General features: G+C 36.3%; 2 protein-coding genes across 2 annotated transcripts; one reads left to right on the top strand and one right to left on the bottom strand.

Moving 5' to 3' along the window:
- The first annotated feature begins 20 nt into the window (after nt 1–20).
- On the top strand, nt 21–1,093 carry LOC141438727 (uncharacterized). Its single transcript, XM_074102656.1, has 2 exons — nt 21–297; nt 616–1,093. The coding sequence occupies exons 1-2, from the start codon at nt 176–178 to the stop codon at nt 986–988; spliced, it is 495 nt and encodes a 164-aa protein (XP_073958757.1). The 5' UTR covers nt 21–175; the 3' UTR covers nt 989–1,093.
- A 7,371-nt stretch (nt 1,094–8,464) lies between these two features.
- RpL8 (ribosomal protein L8) lies at nt 8,465–16,746 on the bottom strand. Its single transcript, XM_074088054.1, has 6 exons — nt 16,656–16,746; nt 16,353–16,502; nt 11,521–11,677; nt 10,253–10,456; nt 9,869–10,027; nt 8,465–8,619 (listed from the first exon to the last, which is right to left on the bottom strand). The coding sequence occupies exons 2-6, from the start codon at nt 16,488–16,490 to the stop codon at nt 8,504–8,506; spliced, it is 774 nt and encodes a 257-aa protein (XP_073944155.1). The 5' UTR covers nt 16,491–16,502; nt 16,656–16,746; the 3' UTR covers nt 8,465–8,503.
- Between the last annotated feature and the right edge of the window lie 1,430 nt (nt 16,747–18,176).

Raw genomic sequence — 18,176 nt, 5'->3', positions numbered from 1 at the left:
TGGCTTAGATGATAGTGTATTAACAGAACGTAAAATAGCGAGCAGTGAAGACATCCAAGCTTTAAAGGTTACAAAACCTGAAAATAGTAAAATACTAAATCTTCAACAAACTAAAAGTGTTTTGAAAAATGCGTCGTCCACATCATCATTAAACAAAAAGAAAGTTCTATTCGACATGGACGCAATTCAAATGAAATCTGTAAGTGCATCTCCATCTCAAAGCCTCACAGAGAAAAGCGACGATAAATACGAATTAGGCTTAGTCAATATCGGTGATGATGAATGGGATATATCCAGGTATGTATAACTGAGCAATAAACATTATATTACTTATTTAAACTTAAGAAAATATGTAAACGAGTACCAAATGTGTAATTTCAGCATAAGTAAGCAAAAATGTCTAGGTAAAGTCAAGTGCAAAGATATCGACACGGCCTAAGTTACGAAAATATATTAAGTGCATAAAGTCGTATACATATTTTTGTAACTTTGGTCGTGTGGATATCTTTGCACTTGACTGTACAGCATATTATTGCTCAACCAGATACGGTTCAACGGAATGGTTGGACAATAATTATGTGTTTTTACTTCAATAAAATAGTCCTCTTATTGCAGCATTGAAAATGAACCCATCAAACATGACACAAAAATAAATGTCAGTCCAGGACAAGGTATGAAGATAGCTGAACTAAAACAGACCATAGAAGCTCAGTTGGCACGGCGCAGTGAGACTCCGTCCACCGCTGTTTTCGGAGGAGTAGACATGTTGAGAGGACCGATGACTAGAACTTCAACGATCGGCGGCAGCAACACAAGCCTTGGCAGTTCAATTCTAGATGAATTAGACAGCACCAAAACTAACAATCAGAAAACTTTGGTAAAACCAAAGAAAATAACTGAAAAAGATGACAGCGAACTGGACATTTCTGATTTTAGTATAGACGGCGTTACAAATAACTCAAATAAGAACGAAAAAGATTCCTTTTAACTTTCTCATGTGTGACTAGAATTACAAGTGCATTATTTAATATTTTATTAAAAACCGATTTGTTTTCAAATATTTAGTAGGTAAGTACCTAATCAAGTAAGAATATAGATAAGTGCTGACTTAATAAATTGAGATGTTTAAGCTATGAAAGCACCTTTTTCATTACTTAGTCGACTAATAAGATCTCATAATGAATGGTCAGATACGTTATTGGACTGATCCGATTTTGGTCCGTTTCGTTAATCGTCACTTACCTACTTTTCGACAAGGCAAGGTCGACAAGGCAATAGCCGAAAAAAAAATGCCTAAAAAGCGTGCCATGGGGGCCACAAAACGCCGACGCGATATCTATGGCACGATTTTCAGCTGTCGTGTTTTGCCGACTGTAGCGTTCGAAAGGTCCAGCAGATCTATTTTACTTATACTATAAAACTGTTTGTCCCGACTGATTCATCATCGCCCAGCCGAAACTACTGGAGCCAGAAACTTGACAGACATATTTTCTTGAAGGTCATAGAGATCCACTAAGAAGGGATTTTTCGAAAATCTAATCGTCGTGTTTGTACCTATGTAAGTCCGTCATTTTTAGGGTTTCGTAGCCAAAATGGCAAAAACGGAACCCTTATAGTTTCGAAAATACAAACTGAGACATGGTACACAGAAAAACCAGAAAAAGAGACCAGCACTGGGAATCGAACCCAGGTCCTCAGCATACCGTGCTGCGTGCTATAACCCCTACACCACTGCTGGATAGGAATCACACAAATTTTTCCCCATGAATACATATCTCAGGTTGCTTATTTATTTAGGTTCCTTATAGTTTCGCCATTTCTGTCTGTCTGCCCGTCCGCGGCTTTGCTCAGGGACTATCAATGCTACAAAAACAGTAATTTTGCACGAATATATATGTTAACTATGACGACAAAATGGTACAATAAAAAAATTTATAGAGTCCCTCCCATAGACGTAATGTGGGGGTGATTTTTTTTCTCATCCAATCTTGTAGTGTGGGGTATCGTTGGATATTTCTTTTAAAACCATTATGGGTTTGCTAAAACGATTTTTCGATTCAGTGATTTGTTTGCAAAATATTCAACTTTACAGTGCAAATTTTCATTAAAATCGAGGGTTCCCCCCCTCTAAAATCTAAACCGGTTGGTGGAAAAATTAAAAAAAAATCAGGATGGTAGTAAGTATATCAAACTCACAAGGAAAAATATAACGGTTAATTTTTCTTGACAATTATTAGTAGTTTAACCCTTTACCAGACCGGTTACGGTTATCCCATCGCCTGTAATTAACTGTCATACTAGATTTTGTCTTATTATATTTCTGATCAGGCCAAGGGATATATTCCTCCCACATCTTATATCGGTTATCATAGTCAAGGTTTAACTCCAAATCTACTACGAAACATTAAATTATATCAATCACTGAAAACATTATTTTATGATCTTCATTCACGGCACGCTTCTAACAGTTTTATTATTATACTAGCTTTTACCCGCGGCTTCGCACGCGTAAACTATTCGGTCTGGTAGTTGCAATCGAAATTTTCGGGATTTTACAAAATTCCCCTGGAAATTTCCAAAATTTATATCGTGGTCTTCATTGAGGTTGTGTTGTGAATAACTGTACAAAATTCAAGACTCTAAACCCAGTGCTAAAATTTCAAAAAATTTCCCTATCCAAATTCATATCATTTATTCAGTAAATAGGCCGCAATGGGCACTTTTACACGTCATTTTTTTAAATACCAGCACTTTCGGAAAGACCATCATTGCCAAGAAGAATGCGCCGCAAGAAACTTGGCAGAAAGTAATTTTTTTTAAATAAAATAAGTACAAATAAAATACTTAAAAACTACAGTAAGTATACAATTAAAGAAAAAATTACAAAATAATAATAACAATAATACACGGATGTATGGGGTCCCTTAGTTACAAAACTATCCCGTGGAAATATCGGGATAAAAAGTAGCGTATGTGTTATTCCAGACGTCCGGCTACCTACATACCAAATTTCATGCCTCTAAGCCCAGCGGTTGTTATTTCGAGATTTTATCCCTATCCCGTGGGAATATCGGAATAAAAAGTAGCCTATGTGTTATTCCAGAGGTCCAGCTACCTACATACCAAATTTCATGGCTCTAAGCCCAGTGGTTATTATTTCGAGATTTTATCCCTAGTTATCCCGTGGGAATATCGGGTCAAAAAGTCACTTAAGTGTTATTCCAGATGTCCAGTTACCTACATACCAAATTTCATGACTCTAAGCCCAGCGGTTATTATTTCGAGATTTTATCCCTATCCCGTGGGAATATCGGAATAAATAGTAGCCTATGTGTTAGTCCAGAGGACCAGCTACCTACATACCAAATTTCATGGTTCTAAGCCCAGTGGTTGTTATTTTAAAATTGTTCTTTATTCAAAATACTTGCACCTAGTGCTTACATTTTGGTGATAGGTATGTTTTTATTAACTTGTAATGTAATGTAACTAGTTATGTTTGTTCATGTAGAATTAAAAATATTAATTAAAATATTAAATATTTCAACTTAAATTTGAAGTGAATATCTTCAACTAATTGAGCTGAAATTTTGCATGCATGTATAAATCCGATGACAATGCAATGTTATTATGAAGTTAGATGTTGGCCATACTCTGTAATAAAACGACACGACCGCATCGATTTTGGTCTCATTTGATTCGTCTTGACGACTACCTACTTTGGTAACCAGGGGCAAAAAGTACCGCCAACAAAAAAGCTTGTATTACTTAGATTTTTTTTTTACAAAAAAATATTACTGAACTATTTGTTTTTAAAACATTGTATGGAGGTGCGGAACCCTTAATGCGATTTTTTGATATTTTGTAGATTTTGAGTGTTGAAAGATAATGTAATCGCAAACATTGCTAAATATTCATGCATTATTGTGTATGATCAGAATTAGGATGTGGGTTGATATTATCCCACCATGGCCTTATTAGAGTTTAACCTTGCAGGAGGTATTCTTCCCATGGCCCGGTAGTAGTAACCGGTAGTAGTAAAATTTGGTAAATTGTCTTGTCATGTCATAAAAACTCACATCCTACTAATATTATAAATGTGAAAGTTTGTGAGTGAGTGAGTATGTTTGTTACTTTTTCACGCTTAAACGGCTGGACGGATTTGGATGAAATTTGGCGGAAAGTTAGTTTATAACCTGGATTAAAACATAGGATACTTTTTATCCCGATATTCCCACGGGATAGGGATAAAATCTCGAAATAACAACCGCTAGGCTTAGAGTCATGAAATTTGGTATGTAGGTAGTTGGATGTCTGAAATAACACATAGGCAACTTTTTGACTCGATATTCCCACGGGATACCTAGTCGTATAAATTTTTTATCTTTTGTTTCTGATTTTATTTGGGTAGGTAATTTATTGTATACTTTTACAGACATGGCGTAAGTACCGTGTGAATGAATTTTGAGATAGGATGGAGGCAATTTTAATTTATTTCTGTGGCGTAGTGAGTAGGTGCTTTGTTGATTATCTCTCTGTATGAAATAATCAGGGTATTTGTGAACAAACTTGCATATTTCTAGTATGTAAATGGAAGGTACTGTTAGTACTTTATGTGCTTGGAAATGGGGCTTGCAGGTTTCAGTGTTGGAAATATTTGCTAAGATCCGGATCAGTTTTTTCTGTGCAGTAAAAAGTGTCTGAGCATCTGTACTATTACCCCACAAGATGATACCGTAGCTAAGCCACGCGTGGGCATAGGCATAATAGGTTACAAGAGCAGCGTGTAAGTTAGTGGATTTATTAATCTCTCGTAGAGCGTACGCAAAGCTAGATAGTTTACCTCTTATATTTTTAATATGTGACTTCCAATTTAGATGGGTATCAACTACTAGTCCAAGCAGAGGAAACTCGTCAACCACCTCTAATTTAAAATGTTTGTGGGAATAATTTATGTCTAATGGGGGTTTTTGATGCGGATAGTAAGTCATTATTTTAGTTTTTTCATAATTAATTTGTAGGTTGTGGTCATTCATCCAGTTAATAGTTTTTTCGAATATAGAGTTTAATGTGTTAGTTAAGTTAGAGTTGTCTTGGCATATTGTGAGAAGAGAGATATCGTCAGCAAATAAGATACACGGCTCGTTCATAACTTTTGGTAGGTCATTTATGTAAATTAATAATAAAAGACATCCGATGACGCTACCTTGGGAGATTGAAGCGTTTAGCAGTTTACTTTCAGAACGGATATTTTCTATTACACCTGTTTCATAATCAAAATATTCTATTTCAGTAAACTGCTCTCGGTTTTTTAAATAGGAGGCGAACCATTTATGAGCAATACCACGTATTCCTATGCCATGTAACTTATTTAACAGTATATTGAATTGAACCGCTAAATGAAACACGTTTCTTGTATGACGACTCCCTTTAATTTGTAACTTTATTTTATTTTTAGTATTTGTTGTTGTCGCGGCCACTGTAATACATAATCTGTGAAAATTTCAATTGCCTAGCTATTACGGCTCAAGAGATAGAGCCCTGTGACAGACAGACAGACAGCGGAGTCTCAGTAATAGGGTTCCGTTGGCACCCTTTGGGTACGAAACCCTAAAACTTTTTCGAACTATGTACTTAGCTGTTTCATAGAAATTAAGGCAAGTGTTCGAATTTCTCCGTAGTTTACTGAAATTAGAGTTCAGGTGAATTCAAACGGCTGCCAAAGATATATAACGTGATTTTGAAGCGTGTTGTGTGTGAATGAAGATCATAAAATACTATTTTTAGAGATTGACAAAATATTTTGTAGGAGTAGGAGTAGGAGGTTTGGATATAAGATGTGTGGGGGGAATATATCCCTTCGCCTGGTACCTTAACCCTTGTTAAGAGTAAATAGCAGCCTAAGGTATAAAATATACCTAAACTTGGAATATTCCGTACAAAATACGAAATCCTTAGAAAAATATTCTTGATTTTTTCGTAATGGCTACGGAACCGTATCTCGGGCGTGTCCGACACGCTCTTGGCCGATTTTGAAGCTAGAACGTTAAAACTTTTTTAAAGGGTTTTAATAAAAAATAAAATAAACACGTAATTAATCGATTTTGGAAATTCTACCCTTAAAAGGGTCAAAAAGGGGTCTAAAGTTCGTAAGGAACTTTAATCGTTTGTGAAGTTAGTGCGTACAAAACGTATCTAAGCTAATTTTAAGAAATGAAAAATAGGGTATCGTCTTGGGTCGTCCCATTCGTTTTTAGTCAAGTTCTTAATTCGTCTCATTCTGATTTCGTCATCCTTTCTTCATTCGTCACTTTCGGTGGTAGTCTTTATCGTCTTTGGTCATATTCGTTGTTTGTCTTTTTCTTATTCCGGGCCATTCTGCTATTAGTCTTCATATTTTTTGGTCATGATCGGTGTTAGTATATCTCTTTTTTAGTCTCATTCGTTATTCGTCCTATCGTCTTTGGTCTTATTCTAAGTTAGTGTTTTTCTTATATGGCCTCTTTAGAAATTGATATCATTCTTTATTGGACACATTCACTATTTGTCCCGTTTGATATTCGCAATTTGACTTGTTTTCTTTCAGGCGTAATAGCGGAGGTTGTATAACTAAAGCGGGAATTGAGACGAAAATCGAACAAGACGAATTATGAATGGACCTAAAAACGAAAGTGACTTACTGCTAATGGGACCAACAACGAACGTGTCGAAAAAAAATGTGACGAGTAACGAATGAGACTAAAAAATAAAAAGACTAACACCGAACATGTCAAAAGAAGAAGAGACGAACATCGAATGAACCTGAATAAGAACAAGACAAACAACAACTGACGAATGAAGAATGGATGACGAAAGCAGAATGAGACGAATTAAGAACTTGACAAAAAACGAATGAGACGACCCAAGACACAAAAATTGATATTAATCTTTTTTAAGGTTGCGTAGTCAACTAGGAACCCTTATACTATAAGGCTTATAATTTTGCCATGTCTGTATACGTCTGTTTGTCTGTCCGTCCACGGCTAAGCTCAGAGAGCTACCCAGGCTACCTTGGTTGCAACCCCCCAAATAAAACCCTCGACCTTGCTGCTTGCTTGTGCTTGTCATGAAACCCGTGGTCGGTAAATTAGTCATTGCTCGTACAAATTGTCTTGTCACGAAGCCCAAGATCGGCAAATGAGTCAATGCCCGTACTGATGGTGCTGCGCGCTCCTGCTGCAGGATCATATGCACACGCACGCTGCGGCGGAGAGCGGCGCTACAAGAGCGCAGCCTAAGGTATCGCCAATATTTGGAAGAATTATATTTTTTCTTTTAGAAATGAACATTTACGTGATGAAAAACATTGTATGTCGCACGGGCGGTACTAGAATTACGAACATCGACTCATTAAAGCCCTCAGTCTTCGTTCGTAATTCCTTATTTACCGCCCTTAAGACACAATGTACTAATGAATATACATTTCAGTCACGCCTACAGTGGTAAAAATAATTTTTTATCGACAACTATTTTTCGATTCAGTGATCTGTTTGCGAAATATTTTACTTTGAAGTGCAAATTTTCATTAAAATCGAGCGTCCCCCTACCCCTCTAAAATCGAACTGTTGGGTGGAACCAAGTCTTGGGCGCGTCCAACACGCTCTTGGCCGGTTTTTTTATAAAATTCCAACTAACCTTTTCACCCTGTGGCAGGGAATCCGGTGGTATGGTTTGGAGGACATGTTATGTCCCTCTTGGCACGAGTCGTTACTCATTTAAATCGTATGGCTGTTGTGGTGTTTTTATAGTTAAGGCCTTTGGGAACTGACATGTTCATTATCTTTTGATCAAAGTTCCATAATAAATAAAGATTTTAAAAAAAAACTAACCTTTTCGACTTTAACGACATGACTCATGTCACACGAGTCGCTTCGAGCAAGAACTTAGTCACTTTGACAAATTTCTCGAACTGACTCAGTAAGAAACTTAACTATTTTTGAGGATTAAAGAGGTTTGATTGTTTATACTCTTTATTGTACAAAAGGCGGACTTATCCCTGAAGGGATCTCTGCCAGTCAACCTTTATGGAATAAAGAAGATATTTTTTCATACTATCTACCGATTAGCTGATATAAAAACAGTGTTGATGATGACAGACGCTGATGCCCACAACTCATAGAAATCGGAGAGTCGAGTAGGTAGAATTCGTTTATCGCTGTCCCGCGGGAACTATGCAGTTTCCCGGGATAAAAACTATCCTATATCCTTCCACGGGACTCAAACTACCTGTGTACCGAATTTCATCTTAATTGGTTTTCTGCAGTTAAGACGTGAAAAGAAAATGTACCAAAGAAACAAAAAACACAAACTTTCGCATTTATAATATTCAGTGGAACTTATTTCACGGGAGCCAAAGGGGTGCACTAAGAGACTTTTTTTAATTATCATGGAATAAAGAATAAAAGGTATTTTATAACAAAGTAAAGAAGAATTTTGATTTTCTCTTTTATTTTCAATATGTATACATTTACGCCTCCTTCTTCGTGTCTGTCTTGCCACCACGAATTCTTCCGGTCCTGCGGGCGGCGATGAGACCAACCTTGCGACCAGCTGACGTACCTCTCTTGACAGTCGAAGCCTTACCTGTTGATGAAGACACACATGTTTATCAAGCTTAAAGGGGATATAGCATTGAGGAAGTTATTAATAATTAGGTAAATTACGAAATTCTTCTATAGACATTAAGTAGTTCCGCCACACCACTAATGCATAGGGTCTTAATCTGTCGTCTCCCAGGATAACAGGATCAAAGGAATTTGGGTACAAATTTGTGCCTCTGGGAGAGGACAGGTTAATTAATGCAAACATAATTATGTATGTTACTTTTTATCAATACCAATATAGGCAATCTACATGTAATGTAAGTGCAAAGGCACAACAATATTGCAGATCCTGGTTATTTCCTAATCCCAGTTCAAAAACACAAACTTGCGATCATAGAATACTGTCATAGTAAAAGAGAACAAGTATGCACACTACAACCCTTTAGGAGACTTAACTGCCTACTCCGCCGCGGACGCTTAGGGTTATCGATGTCTGTTTTAGATTAATTAAGTACCTACCGGCAAATAATTTTAGTATGAAAGTTAACTTCAAATTGTCTAAATATCTGTGTCTAGAGAGACCAGATTCTTTGCCGCTCTATTATTATTATACTTACTAAATTTAAAAATATTATTTATAAATTCGCGGAAGTGGTGATGGCGACTGTGTACATACTACTCATGTTTCCTACACATAATACTATAACTATATTGTTTATAGGTAGATAGGTATCTATTTTTTTGTGTCCTTGCATGAAACTATCACACTACACTTATATACTACTAATTTACAACTATACCTAATACAAAAAATACGTAAGTACGAGTACGCGAACTTAAAAGGTGATCATCTCACGAAGCGAGGTAAAATTGAAACGTACGACACCGACGGCAGCGCAGCATTGACTAAAGAAAACTTAATCCTCCTTAAATTATCAGTGTGTGCGTGCGGCGGGTGCGTGCGTACCGGCGCCAACCAACGCGCACACATTTAAGCCGCGCGATGTACTTTTGTTCGTAGTGAACCTGCTTGATCTCTTTTACTATGATACTGTCTTCGCTGTTCAACTTTTTCCACGCCAACGACTCATTAATACGCACCGCCGGCCGGTTCCACGCAACGACCTATATATACGTCCATTACTTCAATGCATAAGCTACCTTCGTTAAATTGTGTTAAGGTTCAATTTCAAACATTGCAATGTAGAAGCCTGGCGTATAGGTGATGTCTTTTGTATTTGACGTGGCGGCGAAAAGGTTAAAGATAAAATATTGTGACAGATACTTACCAATATGTTGATGGTTACCACCACCGTGAGGATGCTCCACGGGGTTCATGGCAACACCACGCACATAAGGCCAGCAATTACGCTTCACCTTGTACTTGTGGTAAGCACGACCAGCCTTCAAGATGGGCTTGTCAATACGACCACCGCCAGCAACAATGCCTGATAAGACATTAAGAAATTGCTGTAATTTAAAGTAATTTAATATCTTTTTTTATTTAATATGTTTATTTCTCAGAAAGAGCCTCTGTGTCGTCATTAACATATTCAGAGTAGGTAAAGTAAAGTCATCATGAACAAGAGAGCAGAAACACTAGAGATAAGAGAAACTGCATCAACACTAACAAAAACACATAATATTTCATTTTTTAAATTTATTGCACTTACCAACCATGCCTCTGTTACTAGAGGGCAAGACTTTCTTGGCGCCCGACGGAAGCTTGACTCTCGTGCGCTTGGCATCAGGGTTGTGGCCGATGACGGTGGCAAAGTTACCAGATGCACGGGCCAGCCGACCTCGGTCACCCATCTTTTCTTCCAAGTTGCAGACAATGGTACCCTCAGGCATAGAGCCAACGGGCATCACATTACCTGTTTACATACAAATTACTCATAAGCAAAAAATTAATTCTATTGTACAGTCGCCATCAGATATTTCGGAGCAGCCAAGGTGGTCAAAAATATCGGCACATGCACTTTATTTTTATAATAAGTGTCCAAATGCCAACTTTCATAAAGAACCATCGATTTATCTTCGACAATGATGATCTTCCAAATAAACTTTTATCCCCTATTTCACCCCTCACAGGAAGAATCTAAAAAAACGCGCTAACAAATATCTATTTATCCCCCCTTATCACGTGCCTAAATGCCAAGTTTCATAAAGAACCATCGATTTATCTTTGACAATGAAGATCTTCCATATAAACTTTCATCCCCTTACACACATCACATCGCGATAAAAGATAGCATATGTTCTTTCCCAAGGTCTATTCTATCTCTGTACCAAATTTCATCAAAATCGGTTCAGCGCAGTGAAAAATCCATTTTTTTTTTAATAAAAATCAAAAATCAGATTTTTTATATATATCGGATTTATGTCAGATATACATATATCCAGATAATTATTTTTAATTTGTGTGCAGAATTGTAATAGCTACACAGTTGAAATTATCACAGATGACGTATTTCTGCGGCCGCTACAACAACGAACATTAATAGTACATTGTGTCTTAAGAGCGGTAAAAAAGGAATTACGAATGAGTCTATTAGAAGCCCGAAGTCGAAGATCCATTGATATAATATCGCTGCTTAAATACAAAAGGGCCACAAATAAAATTTTTTTTTTTATTTTATTGCAATAGTTGCATGTTAAATAGCAATTCATTTTTTTTTTATTTGTGGCATCAACCACGATGTAATTTTAGAGAATTCCCACGAGAATTTAATAAAATCCCGGATTTTCAATTCAACTGCTGTATCCAATGATTTACGCGTGCGAAGCCGCGGGTAAACGCTAGTTATAGATAAATGTTTTATTGATTTGATCCAGTAAGTGTTTATACAAGAAAAATCGGTTTGTTTACACTTTTAATAAATTAAAATTATATTATCTGATACTCTTCAAAGTAAAACTGATTGAAAATTAAACTTACCAACTTCAAGAGTGGCTTTCTTTCCGCAGTAAACAAATTGGCCAGTGTACAAGCCCTCAGGTGCGATGAAGAGTTCCTTGCGGGTCTTGAACTTGTAAGGGTCCCGGAAGTGCACCACGGCTAAGGGAGCGCCTCTGCCTGGGTCATGGATGATGTCCTGTATATCAAGACATTGAAAATATATTATTATGAAAATATAGATATACGAGGGCTGTTTGATAAGTACCCGTTTTCTAAATATATTAATATCACTGGCCGAAAATAAGTATACCACCTTTTTAAGCCATTTTTCAAAGGTGGGATTTTTATTTAAAAATGGCATTCATTTGTTTTTTTTTCTTATTTGACAGCGATTTAGTGGAAGCGTGAACTTAAAATTGTTAAAATGGAGAAAGAACAGTATCGGTCTGTAATTAGATTCTTGTTTTTGGAAGGAAAAACATGTGATGAAATAAAAGTAAGAATGCAAGCGGTTTACCATGAATGTGCTCCTTCTATGACAACCGTCAGATATTGGTATAACGAGTTTGAGATTAACCGTCTTTGATGAGGATCGCCCAGGCCGGCCAATTGAGGTTACAGACGATATGGTTAAGAAAATTGAAAATATTGTTTTAGCCGACCGCCGAATTAAACTTCGAGAAATTGTTGATGCTGTAAACATTTCAATCGAGAGGGTACAACACATATTAGAAGAAAAATTGGGTATGAAGAAAGTGTCGGCGAGGTGGGTGCCGCGTTTACTCACGGAGGAGCAAAAACGGAACCGACTGACTACTTCGGAGCAGTGTTTGGTCGTGTTCAAACGTAACCCGAAGGAGTTTCTGCGTCGTTTCGTGACCGTGGACGAAACGTGGGTTCACCACTAAGTACACCCCGGAAATGAAAAAGCAGTCGAAGCAGTGGTTTTTACCAGGTGAACCTGCTCGAAAGAAAGCAAAAACCGTCCCATCGGCTGGAAAGGTCATGGCGACTGTTTTTTGGGATTTGCAGGGTATTATACATATTGACTACTTAGAAAAGGGGAAAACGATAACAGGGCACTACTATGCCAATTTATTGGCTGAATTTGACGCCGTGTTGAAGGACAAACGATCCCATTTAAAAAAGAAAAAAAAAGTACTGTTTCATCACGACACCGCCCCGGCTCATTCGTCCAGAGTTGTGACGGCTAAATTAGCACAGTTACGCTACGAACTATTGCCTCACCCCCCGTATTCTCCAGATTTGGCCCCATGCGATTTCTTTTTGTTTCCAAACCTAAAAAAATGGCTCGGTGGTAAGCGATTTGGATCAAATGACGAAGTCATTGCCGCTACAAAGGCCTATTTTAATGACTTTCCATAATCATACTTTTTGGATGGTTTAATGAAGCATGAGTATAGGTGGAACAAATGTATAGAGTTAAAAGGTGACTACGTAGAAAAAAATAAATGCATTAATACAAAAAGTGTTTTCTTTCCATAACCAGGTACTTTTCAAACAGCCCTCGTATAGGTGCAGTCAGAGTTTAGTAAAGAAAAAATAATTTAGTTGAAAATTCTACCTTACAAGCAACAGGTTCCAACTATGTTCATTGTATTTTATTTTCTGTTTGCCTGATCCGATATTTCAAAGTAATACATTTTGGAATCAATGAATTGCTGGCTATATTAGTAATTTAGTAACCAGGCCCCTATTTAATAAAAGTTACAGGTGCTATAATTTTACATAATGTTTTTTTAGGAAAGTTTGAAGTGATCAGCCCACTGAAAATTAAGGTACTAAACCCCCACTTCAACAAGCAGCACATTGTTCAAGCAAATGCAAGAATATGTGTGTGCACAATACATACTTAAATTAAAATAAAAAAGTTAATATGATAGGCCCTATCAGATCGTGTTTCAAAAATTCAACCTCAGAATTGCTGATTTGCCTTAACACAAGATTAAAGATGAAATCACACTAAGAAATTTTCACTTAACATTTAAAACATTTATAGTTGTTCCATTTGTTTATTTAACTTTTGACAGATCATGCACATGAAGTTTTACAATAATTTTCGGTAAAACGTAGTTAGTGATTTCCCATTCGTAATGAATGACCATAGACTATAAAATCCGTTTTGATTTAAATCGACTTTATAAATAAAACATACATTTAAAATTATTGTTTATAATTTTATATCAAAATCATTTAAAAATAATAAATACATTAATATGCCTTTAGGGATTAATAAGTTAAAACAACTAAAATAGGCCCTGTAATACTATTTTTAATTATACCTACCACGGGGCGGGGCGTCTCGTTGTGAGTGACAACAAACTAGCGTCGCTGCCGCGTCCAGTTTTGCCGCTTCATAATTGTCAAAATTACTAAATTACCGTCGGATGTGATAAGCATATTAACTTAACATAAATGGTTTATTTTAATATGTAAGATAAAGTAACTTAAACACCTGTGAATGTTTATAAAACATGGCAAAATGTTGAGCGAAAATAAAATATGAATGTGTTCATTCGATTAAAACTTCTTCATGAATAAAATCGATTGTTAAAAGAAATCGAATCAGCAACGCATCAGGGCATCATATTTTAATTAGTACTCGAGCTGCCAAAAGTTAAATAAATGATTGAAAATATTATAGTATCAGATCCCACAGAATCTGTTATTTAATTAATTGATAATACAGTCAGACCATTTAGAGACCAGCTATAACAATGTATTGAATGTAACATTCAAGAAAAAAGTCCCAACACTACCTTATAAACCAAAATAACATGTTATAACAATCAACAGTGAAATATTGCTGCCCCTTTGATGTTGTTATAAACCAGGGATGGGGAAACTGCGGCCCGCGGGCCATCTCTGGCCCGCTTGCCATCTCCGGCCCGCTTGCCATCTCCGGCCCGTGAAGGCTTGAAATCTGGCCCGCAACCATCAAACAAAAAACAAGAGAAGATTTTGTATTGTTACAAAATTTCATTCTCATTGGCAATGGCCAAATTAATGTTTCAGAAAATACATATCAATATTTTTATTTCAGTAAATAACATAGCCAAAAATGCAACAACTTGGCCCACCATATATTTCGTTTAGTATATATTGGCCAGTGAAGGAAAGTTTTGACTATATCATTTAAATAAATTTTACTGGGCAATCTAGTGTAGAATGACAACCTCATGTCTCACTAAACTACTTTTGAACCATTTATTTTTTATTTTTATGTTTTAATCTTATATTTTAACAAGGCTTCAGTACACTAAAGTGACTATGCCAGCCTCATGGGGGCCCCCCTCAGATACATGTTACACTCTCTTGTGCCGAAACCTAGTCTCTGGATGCAAAGACCCGTCTGATGAACTTGTAAATCTGCATCGCTTCTTCTGAAAGTGGATGACTCAGAATCACATTTACACTTCCATTCAACAGATCCATACCATCCAGATACCTGTTTCTGGTATCCTTATTCTGATCACATTCCAGAAGAAAATGAAGGTCTTCAGTCTTATTACAACCTAAACACAAGGCTGATTGAACAACTCTCATCAAATTTAGAAAATAATTTAGTGGAATGTGACCAGACCGCACATGAAATGCAAGCACAAGTAGTTCCCTGGGAAGGCTGGCACAATCAAACCAGGGTACCTTGTACACTTTGTTCTGAATAGTACTATACCAAATGCATGCTATATTAAACACTATTTACTATTGTTCATTACACTTTGCCTTATTTTATTTATCCCTTTTTGAAAAATCATAAATTTACAAACTCGCTTCAGCTTTTATCTACCTGAAGGCAAATTTACATTAACCAAATAAGTTCATTAAACTAGCAGATTGTGCCAATGAGTTAAGGACTTAAATGACCAATTGATTGCAAACATGCAAGTGGGTCTCCTGATGGTAAGAGATCACCACCGCCCATAAACATCTGCAACACCAGGGGTATTGCAGACGCGTAGGCAACCTAGAGGCCAAAGATGGGACACCTCATGTGCCAGTAATTTCACCGGCTGTCTAACGCTCCATGCCGAGACAACAGTGCAAGCACTGCTGCTTCACGGCAGGATTAGCGAGCAAGATGGTGGTAGCAATCCGGGCGGACAAGGTCCTACCACCTGCACAGTATAAACTCAGCTTTAGAACAAACTCCACAACAAGCTCAATGAGAATAATATCCTGTACACTACAACTACAAATAAATAATTATTTCGTTTTTTAGGTAAGCATGGCATCATAGGAGGATGATGTATTAGGTTATCTTACCAATGGAGACAGAATGTTCTCAAGCACTTATTATTTATGGCTGTGGATATTTAGTAACCATTCTTCATACAGTATTTTATTTTGGTGACAAGAAACAAACACCTAACAAACTTTACAAAATGATAAGATCTATTTTAAGCTCAGCCTCACTCAATATCATTAAAAATCTAACATTAGCACAATTTAGTTTCAACAACTAATGTTTGAAGTTTAAACAGTAGAGCCCTAAAACAAAATACTACATTTAAGATCTATTACATCTTTGATTTATTAATTTAATTATAAGTTATATTAAGAAGCATTGCTCAGTCCACGTTTTATGATTACATGCCAGTGTATTTGGATGTAATGAAGAGGTTAGCCATCAGACCTCATGCTGGTGTAGTTACAAGAGGTTAGGACCTTGACAACATTACTAAAATTACTGATCCGACTAACTAATACCGGATGGAAATACTCGAAAGACGGGGTCTGTAAACCTGACACAGATTTTATGCAGTGTATATAATCATAATCATTAGAATAAAAGACAGTTCGCAAATCGTTGACGTACCACAAAATTTAATAACTGATAACATGCTCACCTTCACCACACCCTTGATGTAACCATGTCGTTCAGCATAGTCCAAAGAACGGAGTTTAGGAGCACCTTTCCTCTTCTTGGTGTGAGAAACGAAGACCGAACCGGCACCTTTACGCTGGGCACGAATCACACGACCCATGATTGATGTCGCCTAAGTAAGAAATAAATACTTTATAAAAGGAAATACAAACGCAACGATGAAGACGGATCTTTAATATTTAATAATGTTTCGTTTCCGAACAAAAACAGTCAAGTATTGCATAAATAAATACAGATTTGTGTGAGCAATCACCGATCAACGTACCTCAGTTCGAGGGCCACTTTTGAAAGAAAAAGTAGTCTACAGACTAAACACAAAATGGCCGTAGACAGATAACCCAAAATTTTAAAATTTTGTTTGTCCTGTGTCCGAACTATCAAAGCCATAGACAAGGACAGTGACACGAGTACGCTGTCATTTATACTTTGTTATGTTGGCGAAGCTGAGTATAAAACCCAAGAATTCGTTAATAGTAAGACATACTTTATTTTTGTTTTTTTTTTTCTAGAATTTTTTTACCGTACAACGGCAAAACCTACTAGACACTGGCAAAATTGTCCTCCAATGGACAGAGCCATATTTTTCTAAAAATCTAATCTAATCTACTTTATTTTGATTTTTTGGTCGATCCTTAGACTATAGAGAGAAATCTTGGATCGATCTACAAGCTTTTACAAGCTTTTATTTAGTTTCACCAGTCCCGTTGTCTTCTGTCTGTAATCAAATCTTGCAAGTTAAATTCGACCAACTTCCAGTAGTTGGATTGACTTGAAATTTGGTATACTCATGTAACTTGCGTGACAATACAATATAATATAAGTATAGTCAGCATAAAGTACAGTTAGCTAAAAATAATTGTATTAAAAATGAAATTTTTACCAAAAACTTATTTTTCATACTTCTACGCGGACGGAGTCGCGGGCAACAGCGAGTATTTATGTAAAATTATAAGCTGCTCGTTCCAAAATTCCACACTAGTGTTTTTGTAGACATCTAAGTGAAAAAAACATCAATTATTTAATCTAAGTAATATTAAATTATTAATTAATAAGTGCTACACGGCCAAGTGCGAGTCGAACTCGCGCACGAAGGGTTTCGTAACATTATCTATAGTCTATACAATAATTAGACATTAGAAAAATAATCTTGTATGGGAGCCCCCCTTTAATATTTATTTTATTATGTTTTTAGTTTTTATTGTTAAAGCGGCCACAGTTATACATAATCTGTGAAAATTTCAACTGTTTAACTATCACAGTTCATGAGATACAGACAGACGGACGGACGGATAGCGAAGTCTTAGTAATAGGGTCCCGTTTTTACCCTTTGGGTGCAGAATCTTAAAAATAAATAGAGGTTCAATTATATAAACTTACATAAGTACATTTACAGTGTTAAAAAAACAATATACCTTATTTATTTCGTAATATGTAGCATATACAAATTATAGGTAGGCAACATTGCTGCTGTGGCGTATTTCTGACAGGTACAAAGTCACGTTGCAAGCGGCGTGGACGATAGGATTCGAGTAAAAGTAGTCTAGGAGCTGAAGCACAAACTTAAAACCTAATTGGATTGAAGCGAAATGTTTTCATTCATGCAAAATTACCCATCACAGTAAGTGAACATAAATTTAAAGATGAAAAATAAATATTTATACACTAGTTAGTAATGGCCATATTTATTAACAGTTGAAAGTATTGATTATTTATTACTACCTATAACATACCTAATAAATTATTATTAGTAATAATATAAACAATTAACACTTCATTAAATCAACAA

Source organism: Choristoneura fumiferana, chromosome Z, assembly GCF_025370935.1.
Source record: "Choristoneura fumiferana chromosome Z, NRCan_CFum_1, whole genome shotgun sequence".
Classification (NCBI taxonomy): domain Eukaryota; kingdom Metazoa; phylum Arthropoda; class Insecta; order Lepidoptera; family Tortricidae; genus Choristoneura; species Choristoneura fumiferana.
The sequence above is the reverse complement of the archived record's forward strand: the minus strand, read 5'-3'. Positions and strand labels throughout refer to the sequence as shown.